Source organism: Enhydra lutris, unplaced genomic scaffold, assembly GCF_002288905.1.
Source record: "Enhydra lutris kenyoni isolate GAN:26980312 unplaced genomic scaffold, ASM228890v2 scaffoldscaffold7, whole genome shotgun sequence".
NCBI classification, from domain to species: domain Eukaryota; kingdom Metazoa; phylum Chordata; class Mammalia; order Carnivora; family Mustelidae; genus Enhydra; species Enhydra lutris.
The window spans coordinates 29,048,110-29,058,944 of NW_019154091.1; the positions used below are offsets into that span (position 1 = coordinate 29,048,110).

Here is a 10,835-nt window from a genome sequence, read left to right on the forward strand (position 1 = left end):
GACAACTATCATATGATCTCCCTGATATGAGGAAGTGGAGATGTAACATGGGGGGTTGGGGGGTAGGAGAAGAATAAATGAAACAAGATGGGATCAGGAGGGAGACAAACTATAAGTGACTCTTAATCTCCAAAACAAACTGAGGGTTGCTGGAGGGAGGGGCGTCAGGAGAGGGGGGTGGGGTTATGGACACTGGGGAGGGTATGCGCTATGGTGAGTGCTGTGAAGTGTGTAAACCTGGCGATTCACAGACCTATACCCCTGGGGATAAAAATACATTATACGTTTATAAAAAAAATTAAAATAAAAAAAGAAATGTGCCCAAAGTATACAGCCATAAAGCAGTGGAGTCAGAATTTGAACCCATCAAGTTCCATCTCCTTAACCACTGCCCAGCTGTGATGATTTTTCATTCATCAAAACTACGTGATTTCTAAAACAAGGTATTTTTCAATTCCTAAAGTAACAATGAGAATTAGAGCTAGAACTGACTTCAAATGAAGTTTATACCCATACCAAAACCATATAACAGTGACTTGCAGAGAAACTGAGATTACAAGTAACACCTACACAGCATCTACCACATGCCAGGCTTTGTTCTATTTACTTATTCTCTTCACAATCTCATAAAGTAGGTACTATATCATCCCCATATCACAAATGAGGAGACTGAAGCACAGAAATATTAAGTAATTTGAAGTCACCAGTAAGTGAGACGTTAATTTTGAAACTGGTTTGGATCCAAAATCCAAACTCTTTTAACTGTTACCTTACACTGCTTCTCCATATGACAGAGATTAACTCCTCGATTATTTCCTACACTCAAAGTTCAAAGCAAGCAAAACACAATTGTTAGAAAAATTACTCTATGTCCTAGATCTCAACACTGATTCTATACACCAACATCTGCATTTTTTAAAAGTACCATATGTGGTTCTTGTGAGCCTTGGTTAACATCCACTGCTCTAGGTTTCTAAGCTAGATAGGTCTTAGCTGAACCTTTGGGTGGGAAGGGTGTGGAGACAAAGAAATACACATGCATACACATACACACACTCACTCTCTCACATCTGTATATTTTTCCCTATTCCCCTTTCCCAAAAAAACAAAACTGGAAAGGAGGGAACAGTAAGATAAAGCCAGAAAGGAAACATGGCCTTTAATGCCATGTTAAGTAGCCTATAATATTATTCTAATGGTGACAGTAACAAAATAAAGGTTTTTTTTCTTTAATTTTATTTATTTTGAGAAGAGAGCGAGCATGCACAAGTGGAGAAAGGGCAGGGGGCAAGAAAAAATCGTAAGCAGACTCCATGCTGAGTGCAGAGCCAACACAGGTCTCTATGACATGATCCTGAGATCACCACCGGAGCCAAAATTAAGCATCTGATACTTAATCGACCAAGCTACCCAGGCACCCCAGATTTTGTTTTTTTAAAAGAAGAGACAATCAGATATGTTCATCACCAAAAAAACAAAAACCCTCCAGTGGCAGTGAGAGAGGGGACTGTGGGCAAAGAAACTGCAACAAATCAAAAAAATCAGCTAAGAATGCAAGACTAATGACAGCCTAAATGTACTAAACACAGAGAAAGAAAAGTATGAAGAAATTTAAGAAAGTTCTTTGAGGTGAACTGGTAGGACTTGGTTGTTGATAAATTTTTATTGAAATGGATATCTCCAAGTTTGTTTTACACACAACCACTGAATGATGATACCATTAAGCTAGATCTGAACTTACTGAGGGAAGAATAAATGAGTTTTGCAGATCATGATAATATTATTTGGGAAAGGGGCAGCTTTTGGCATAGGAAAATAGTTTAGGTGGTATGATGGTAACGGGTGTCAATTTACAATGAGTGGAAATAAATGAGATGATGAAGCACAGTTATCTAATAAAAGACTAATTTTAAGAAGTCAGATTATGGGGGCTCCTGGGTGGTTCACTCAGCTAAACGTGTAAATCTTGATGCTGACTCAGGTCCTGATCTCTGAGTCATGGCATCAAGCCCTGTGTGGGGCTCTATGCACAGCCGGGAGCCTGTTTGAGATTCTCTCTCTCTCTCTCCCTCTCGTCCTCCCCCTCCCCCTGCACATGCTACCTTTCTCTTAAATAAATAAATAAATAAATATATTTTTTTAAATGTCAGATTATGAAAGAGAGTGACTGGAAGCAAAGAGTGAAAAAAGTCTTACATTTCACAACTGGGCTTCATCATCTCAAGGATTCTCTCAAAAACAGCCCACACCTGAAAGAGGGAAGCGTAGCTCAAATGGAAAGGATCCCTCCTTAGAGAGACCTAAATTGGATGGGTCCAGGCAGAAAATCAAGCAGGGTAGCTTTCAAATATGTAATGAGTCAAACAGAAAATCAGCATCCATTATGAAGACTTAAAAACTAAGACAATCAAAGAGCATGAATAATCCAAAAAACTATGACCAATCTATTATTTAAAACAGTCAATATGTAGAAGTATGAAAACTTTCTTAATGTTTTTATTATTTCATGTAATCCTAACAACCCCAATACAAAAAATAATAACTGGCACCACCACTCTTCTGGAGAAAAAATTTTATGAAGGACAAAGAAGTCATACTTGCTCAGTTTCCCAAGGTCACACTTCAAAGTAACAGCAAAACCAAGACCATATGTGTTATTCTGCCGCCAAGTCTAGTGGTCCATACACCAAACCACAATCGTCAAATAATTCAAAGTGCATTAAGGAGAGCAGCATAGAGAAAATGACCAAAATTCGGGGCACAGAGGAAGCTACCAGTGACAAGTAAATATGTAGTCATTAGTTTTCCATGAGTCATCATCACCAGACCCAACTGTTTACGAAACACTCCCGCACTAGGAAATGCTGCCTGTGGCATGTCATGATAGTCCCAAGTAACACGCATTAAGATGTGCCCTCGGAACGTATATAGGCAATATACAACGAAATCTCCCCCACACGTAATCCTAGTTCCTAACGAACTAGGAGGAAGTTATGACAGCATCACAGACACTCCCCAAGAGAACATCATAAAAACCTCTAAGAAATAAATACCTTAACTAACGCCTTCTTAGACAAGCGTGGGATGGTGTAAATCTCCTGCTCCCTGAGTGGAAACATGCCCTGCTGCTCACAAGCACCAGCCAACTAGGCAGGCTGGTAAAATGAATCCAAAACACTCTTTTCTTCTAAGTGCTCAGCTGCACAGCACCTGTTTTCAGCTCCTTCCAAAGAGGGCAAAGATACCTTCACCAGAGTGATGCAGAGAAAGACAGGCAAGTTAGATTAACGCCTCAAGGGGAAAGAAAAAGACGCTGGAGTCAAAGTAGATCTAAAGAACCAAATTCAGGAAAAAGTGAACCACAAAAGGAAAGGAACTAGGCAACCTGTCTCTTAGAAAAAGCAATAAAAAATAAAGACCCCCTACTGCAGGGCAGTGCAGAGCAGAACAGCGCCGAGGCCTAGCTGGTCTTGGGAGCAGGAGCCGGTCTTTTATTCCCAGACTGAGCCGGCAATCTCCAGAGAACAGGTGACACAACCAAGTCTTCTTCTCTTACATCCGCCACAAGGTGTTCGTGATTCCGAATGGCCTTCACGTCCCTCCCCGACCGGCCTCCAAGCAACAAAAGTACCCCTGTCCCAGAGAAAAGCAGGTACGTTCGCCGGGGCCGTTACTTACCTTCCCGTTCACAACACCCGCCGCCGCCATGTTTCCTTCGCGTGCCTGTGATGACGTAGCAGCACCTCACGTGTCTCTTGGATTCACAACAACATCCGCGAAAACTAGGCTGATATCCGGGCGGAAAAGGGGCGGGGAGCGGCGGGAACTGCGCAGAGCGAAGGGGCGGGTGACAGGAGTAGCCTAACGCATGCGTAGTGGAATGGAACTCAGGGCGCTACCGAGGCTCTGGTACATACCGCGCATGCGCCAAATTTTCCCGTGGAGGGAAGCTGAATTAAAGTGTTTTTGCGTTGTGTTTTCCTAGGGACGAGATTTTTGAGCCGCTCACGGTCCATTTCTGTTTGGTACGATGGGAAGAACATATATTGGGAGCCAGTAAACATGGTCCTGGCTTTGTAGCTCTAAGTAAGTCACACCTTCAGCCTCTGTTTCTCATCTGAAAATCGGTTTAAGTCTATGGAGAAGGTTGGGCGCCTGGGTGGCCCAGTGGGTTGGGCCGCTGCCTTCGGCTCAGGTCATGATCCCAGGCTCCTGGGATCGAGTCCCGCATCGGGCTCTCTGCTCAGCAGGGGGCCTGCCCCCGCCCCCCGCCTATCCTTTCTGTCTACTTGTGATCTCTGTCAAATAAATAAATAAAATCTTAAAAAAAAAAAAAAAAGTCTATGGAGAAGGTTAAAGGAATCCCAGCCCTCTATTTGAGCATCCACACGGAGACTTTCCCCTTCTGTATGTGAAGTTTCTGAATTTGAGTCTGATCACTGCAACTCACACATGACCTTGAGTAAGGTATTTCTATAGGAACTGCGATAATACCACGCCCTCATTGCTCCAGAATCCAAAGCACATAGCTCACAGCTCCTACACAGTTACTTAATAGCTGCGTGACTTGAGATTCATCCAAGCTTAAGGATGTAAAATGAAGATTACCCATGGACTGATTGTAGAGATCTCCTGGGTGTGTGCATGTGTGTCAAGATAAGTTATTGAGATACCAAGGTACTGTTTTGTTCTCAAGGCTGTAAAAGAATGCGTGGGGGAGGGGGAGTAGAGAGGAGCAGTATGCCAGATGATTGGATACCATCCTGATAGCTCTGGGACTTTCCTTGCCCCAGGGCAGAATAAATGGCCCCTTTGTGTTAAAACTTCAGTACCCACTGAGGTACTTCGTGGAGAGAGGTTAGAGACTTCTCAGGTTGGTTAAGTGGCAACCAAAGAGAGTAACAGAAAAGGAAGGTTCAAAGTTCTGCGAATATCAGGAACCTAATGGGTAAGGGAAGTGGCAAGAACTTCCAAGGGAATAGATTTGTAGTATCCATAAGGGAGGCTGCGCTCCAGGCATCAGAGATTCCAATCACTGCCAAGACTCCATGTCCAAGTTTGGCACTGAATCAGCAAAGCAGGTCACCCTGAAAGGATAAATGAGCTGGAGAAGTGAGCATATAGTAACCAGCATTGAGTGAAGACTTGAGACCTTTCCCAAAAGTACTGGTTTGAGTAAGACCCCCTAGAACCTTCGTACAATCCTAAATGTGGTGTGTAGCTCCTTAATAGTGACCCACATTAAACACTCTACCAGCTCAAAGTAATTGGGTGTGGTTAGAGGAATTTTTTTTTTAAGATTTTACTTATTTATTTGACAGACAGATCACAAGTAGGCAGAGAGGCAGGCAGAGAGAGAGGAGGAAGCAGGCTCCCTGCGGGATCCCAGGACTCTGGGATCATGACCTGAGCCAAAGGCAGAGGCTTTAACCCACTGAGCCACCCAGGCGCCCCTGGTTAGAGGGATTTTTAACAGACATTTCTTACACCCTGTGGTTTGGAGAAAAGTTGAAGCCCTTAGTACACTGTCTGGAATAAAATGCTCAGTAAATGGCAGCTACTATTTATATAATATAAAGTTTGGGAATTAAAGGTTTCTCACTGAAAACTTGGCATCCTAGTCTCATCTGTCGGTTCCATGTTTTAAAGACTCATCCTCCAGATGCCGCTTAAATGCTGGCACTAACTACCCATGGGCTATTCTTGGGTTTCTTTTACTTTTTTCCAAGCACATTCCTAGACATTATATATTCTGACATCACTACCTACTATGTACTAATGACTGAAATATCTCCAGCCCAAGCTTCTCTTTCCTAAAATATAGGGCCAACACCTGTTGTCTGCTGTACCTTTTTACCTAAATGAGCCATCACACCCCAAAAAAATCCTAAATCTTTGCTCCTCAAAATGTAGTCTGCAGACCAGTAGCATCTGGAAGCTTGTTATAAATGCAGAATCTCACACTGGGGAGGGTATGTGTTGTAAGGAGCAGTGGGTATTCTATAAGACTAATGAATCACAGACCTGTACCCATGAAATGAATAATACATTGTATGTTAATTAATTGAATTTAAATTTTTTAAAAATAATTTTTTAAAAGAGAAAAAAAAATGCAGAATCTCGAGTCCCAGAACTACTGAATCAAAAGCTGCACTTTAACAAGATCTCCAGGTGATTTTTGTGCACATTAAACTTTGAGAAGCAGTCTTAAATTTTGCTTTTGTTCTCTGAAATTGACTACTATTTGCTGAATTAGAGATACAGACAGAGTACAGTTTCCCCAAAGTGTTGCTATCATGTTACTCAGTTCTGGGTAATTCATGGCATGAGTCTTCTGGAGAAATGGCAAACATCCCCACTGTCTCTCTCCTTCCTATCCCCACTATCACTCCTACAGTTGAGGTCTCTGGTTACCCCTGGTTTGGACAACTACTGTGGCATCTTAATTCATTCCCTTCCTTTCTGCTTCATCTTCCCCCTAATAATTCATAACCCCACCAGATTTGTCTTCTGAGAGCATAAATCTGATCAGGTGAACTCCCTGTTTAAAATCCTTTAATGGCTTTCCATCTCTTCAAGGAAAAAGTCCAAATTCCCCAGCATAACATACAAGGCCTTTCATACACTGTTCTTGCCTATTTTAGCTTTATCTCCCAACCATACACACTCAGACCCAAGTTGCCCACCATAGCCAAATATCTCTTCTTCCTTGAATATACCATGCCATGTCCCAAGATTCCTTGTAACTGTAACAGATTGGCTTTGGTCATGGGACCATCCCTAAACTAATCACTGTGACCCAAAATATATAGATGTTCTAATTGGCCAGATTTGACTCATATGCCTACAGCCCCAGTCAAAGTACAGAGAATGATAGGAGGGGTAATTCCAAGTGAAAAATTCAGGAACCATTCTAGAAAGAAGGAGTGGTTTCTGGGCAGGTCAAAGGAGACATTAATTACAGAGAATCCATCTTTGCACTCCCGTGGTATCACACTGTAAACTACCTGGCTTACTGGCCTGCCGTCCTTTCCCTGCTAGGCTGTGAACTAATGGAAGGTAGGAACTATACTTTTAATTGCTATGAATCATCACTCCTAGCACAAATGCCTGACCCACAGCAGATACTAAATAAAGGTTTGTTTAACAAATTAAATCAATTCTCTACAAATGGCATAATTATGCTTTACATTCAAGAAGAAAGAAACCATATTCCATTTATAGTGATATTCTCTATATGCAAAGGGAGAGACAAGGTCAGGATTTCAGTGTAGTTTGATATAAATTTAATGTAAATAAAGTTATGGGGCTCTCTATCACTTAAAATAATTACTGTTTTCATGGGAGTAATTCTATAGTTCCTGAGTTCACTCGCATGAACTATATAGTCATTCACTAATTATAACTTATCACTCAAAAAGTCATCTGATGTAAAAGAATCTTAATAAATCCTAAACCAGGAACTTACAACTCTAGACCTGGGCAGAACTTTAGCATTTGTCTCCCCTATGGTTTTCATTTGAAGAAATTAGAACTCTTAAGAGATTAATGATTTGCCAAAGTCACAAGCTGCTTTATTGCTGAATTAGACTTCATTACTGATACATGTCTTAGTCAGCTGTGCCACACTATCAGCTGAAAGTTTACTCCCCTTGTAAACTACAACATGAATTACCCATTCAGTTTGATTCCCTCTTAACCTCAGATTCTGACCAAACTATTTGTCTTTCAGGGCTCATCCCATGTCACACATCATCTGTTAAGACTTCCCAACTTTGCCACTCGTCATTGACCTCTACCTTTTTTGAATTCTTAGGTCAGACTAATGGCTGACTCATCCTGGGTGGCTTGGTCCCAGGGTCCTGGGGTCAAGCCTCACATCCCGCTCTCTGCTCAGCAGCAAGTCTGCTTCTCCCTCTCCAGAGCTCTGTGATCTCTCTCGCTTTCACTCTCTCTCAAATAAATAAATAAAATCTTTTAAAAAAATTTTTTTAAAAGAACAGTCAAACTAAAAACTTTTTCTGCTTAACTATACAAAATAGTACCATGAAGAGAACTGACGGTCAGATGACTGTAGGATTTCCCTCTGGATAAATTGAGCAGCTGAAGAAATCAGACTGATAGGTACTGATAGTCGGTGATCTCCATTGAAATAACCAACCATATCATCCTACGGAGAAGACCAAAAATCAACAAACCCCACCTGTATACCTACAACTTCCAATCAGCTTTTGGTTTTAGTTCCTCAAATATGGACAGACAACCATGGATCAGTCCTCATTTGAAGAAAATCTTTAAGTTGAAAGACAAGAGACCAAAATGAACAACAACAACAAAAAAAACAAAAACAAACAAACAAAAAAAACTAATTTGATACAAACAGTACAAAGAAGAGAAGGAAACATTTTAATTACAATAAATACCACTGAAGGGTGCCTGGGTGGCTCAGTTGGTTAAGCGACTGCCTTCGGCTCAGGTCATGATCCAGGGGTCCTGGATCAAGTCCCACATAGGCTCCCCCTGCTCAGTAGGGAGCCTGCTTTTCGCTCTGCCTGCCACTATCCCCCTGCTTGTGCTCTCTGTCAAATAAATAAAATCTTAAAAAATAAATAAATACCACTGAATTGTATACTTAAAAAGTGGCTGAAATGGTTAAACTTTATGTATATTTTACCACAATTTTTAAATAATTGGAAAAATAGAGGAAAATACTCAGAACGTAGGGCTAAGCAGAATTCTGAGACTTGACATCAAAATCCTGATCCATAAAGGAATAGTGGATAAGATTAGACTTTATCAAAATTAAAAACTTTTGCTCTTCAGATTGAAAAGAATGAAAAAAAGCTATAGACTAGGGTAAAACATTTGCAAACCACAAACCCAACAAAAGACTAGTACCTAACCTTTATAAGGAACTCTCAAAATTCAGCATTTAAAAAAAATCCAATTAGAAAATGGGTAAAAGAAAGTGTATTAATTTTCCATTGCTGCTCTAAAAAATTACCAAAAATTTAGTTGCTGGAAAAAAACACATCAGATGTCAACCACAGATCTTATTGGCCTAAGATCAGGGTGTCAGCAGGACAGTATTTCTTTCTAGAGGCTTTCAAGGACATTCTATTTCTTGGCATAAACCCTGACAGTTGGGTTGTTTTTCCTTTTCTCTTTCTTCTTTTTGTAATGCAGGTGCCTGACTTAAGCTTTGACTGCAGAGGCATCCACTGCAAAGAGACATCCTCTTCAGTGATGGCTATTTCAAATAAACACATGGCCAGCCACAGTACTAGGTAAAGAGCCAGTTACCTCCCCACACTAATGTTCCTTTGTTTTAGAGATCTTGGTTGATTTAATAACTGACAATTTGGGCCACTTGTTTTTTTCTCTTCCTGCACTTTAAATTCCTACCGTTCTGTTTTAAATTTACTACTAAAGAGTGAGCCTGGAAAACCCTTGGCTCTCATCCTTGATACTAGGGGTGAACCCCTGGGACTCATGTGCTCTCTCTTGCTAGCATGTGACATGCACTCTCTCCTCCCTCTCTCCTTTCATCCATGCTGTGTGGCCCCAGGTGTGCTATGTAATATCTAGATCTTGTAAGTAATAAACCTTTATTTTTTCAAAGTTTCCTGATGGTTATTGCTAAGGGGCATCTTGCAATCATAATAAGAACCACAGGGTCAGTCCAACTACGACATTGATCATTGATAGGCTAAGACCAGCACAAAACAATTTTCTTGACATTTGAGTTTCTAGAGGTCACCTACTTTCCTCAAAGCTAGCAATATTCCATCTTTCTGCAATCTTTGCCTCTGATCTTTATTTCTTAGTCACATCTCTCCCTGAAAGTTTTTCCACTTAAAGACTCAGGGGATTAGATTGGTCCCACTTGGGTAATTCACAACAGTCTCCTCATCTCGAGGTCTGTACCCTAATCACATCAGCGAAGTATCTTAGCTGTATGAGATAAATATTCTGAGGTTCTGGGGATTATGGCGTGGTATCTTTGCTAGGCCATTATTTTGCCTTTCACAGACATAAACAGATATTTCATTAAAGAGGACATAAAGTTGGCAAAATAAGCACATAAAAGATGTTCAACATCAGGGGGCCTGGGTGGCTGAGTCGATTAAGCATCTGCCTTCAACTCCAGTCATGGTCCTGGGGTCCAGGGATCAAGCCCCACATTGGGCTCCCTGCTCAGTGGAGAGTCTGCTGCTTCCTCTCCCTTTGCTGCTTATGCATGTTCTCTCTCTGTCAAATAAATAAATAAAATCTCTTTAAAAAAAAAAAAGATGTTGAACTTCATTAGTCATTAGGAAAATGCACATTAAATCTACAATCAGATATCAAAACATACTTATTAGAGTGGCTAAAATAAAAATAGTGGTAACACCAAATCCTTGTAAGGATGTAGAGAAATGGAATCATTAATACATTGCTGGCAGGAATATAAAATTGTACAGCCACTATGGGAAAAACAGTTTGGCAGTTTCTTAAAACTAAACATGGGGGCACCTGGGTGGCTCAGTGGGTTAAGCCTCTGCCTTTGGCTCAGGTCATGATCTCAGGGTCCTGGGATCGAGCCCTGCATTGGGCTCTCTGCTCAGCTCTCTGCTCTTCCTCCTCTCTCTGCCTGCCTCTCTGCCTACTTGTGATCTCTCTCTCTCTCTCTCTCTGTGTCAAATAAATAAATAAAATTAAAAAAAAAAAAAGAAACTGGACACACACCAAAATTAGAGAAGGTAAAATTAAAAAAAAAAAAAACTAAACATGTACTCACCATATGACCCAGCAATTAATTGTACACTTGAGCATTTACCCAGAGAAATGAAAAT

The 10,835-nt window shown here is 40.9% G+C and overlaps 1 protein-coding gene across 2 annotated transcripts in view; it reads right to left on the bottom strand.

Moving 5' to 3' along the window:
- The window catches only part of LOC111142123 (TBC1 domain family member 15), a 65,607-nt gene extending 61,733 nt beyond the window's left edge, over nucleotides 1–3,874 (bottom strand). Inside the window, exon 1 of one of the 2 annotated variants that reach the window (XM_022495098.1) lies at nucleotides 3,679–3,874. In XM_022495098.1, the coding sequence (XP_022350806.1) occupies nucleotides 3,679–3,708 (30 nt within the window). In that variant the 5' untranslated portion in view covers nucleotides 3,709–3,874. The remainder of the gene's footprint in view (nucleotides 1–3,678) is intronic. The other variant, XM_022495097.1, reaches the window with a different exon arrangement.
- Between the last annotated feature and the right edge of the window lie 6,961 nt (nucleotides 3,875–10,835).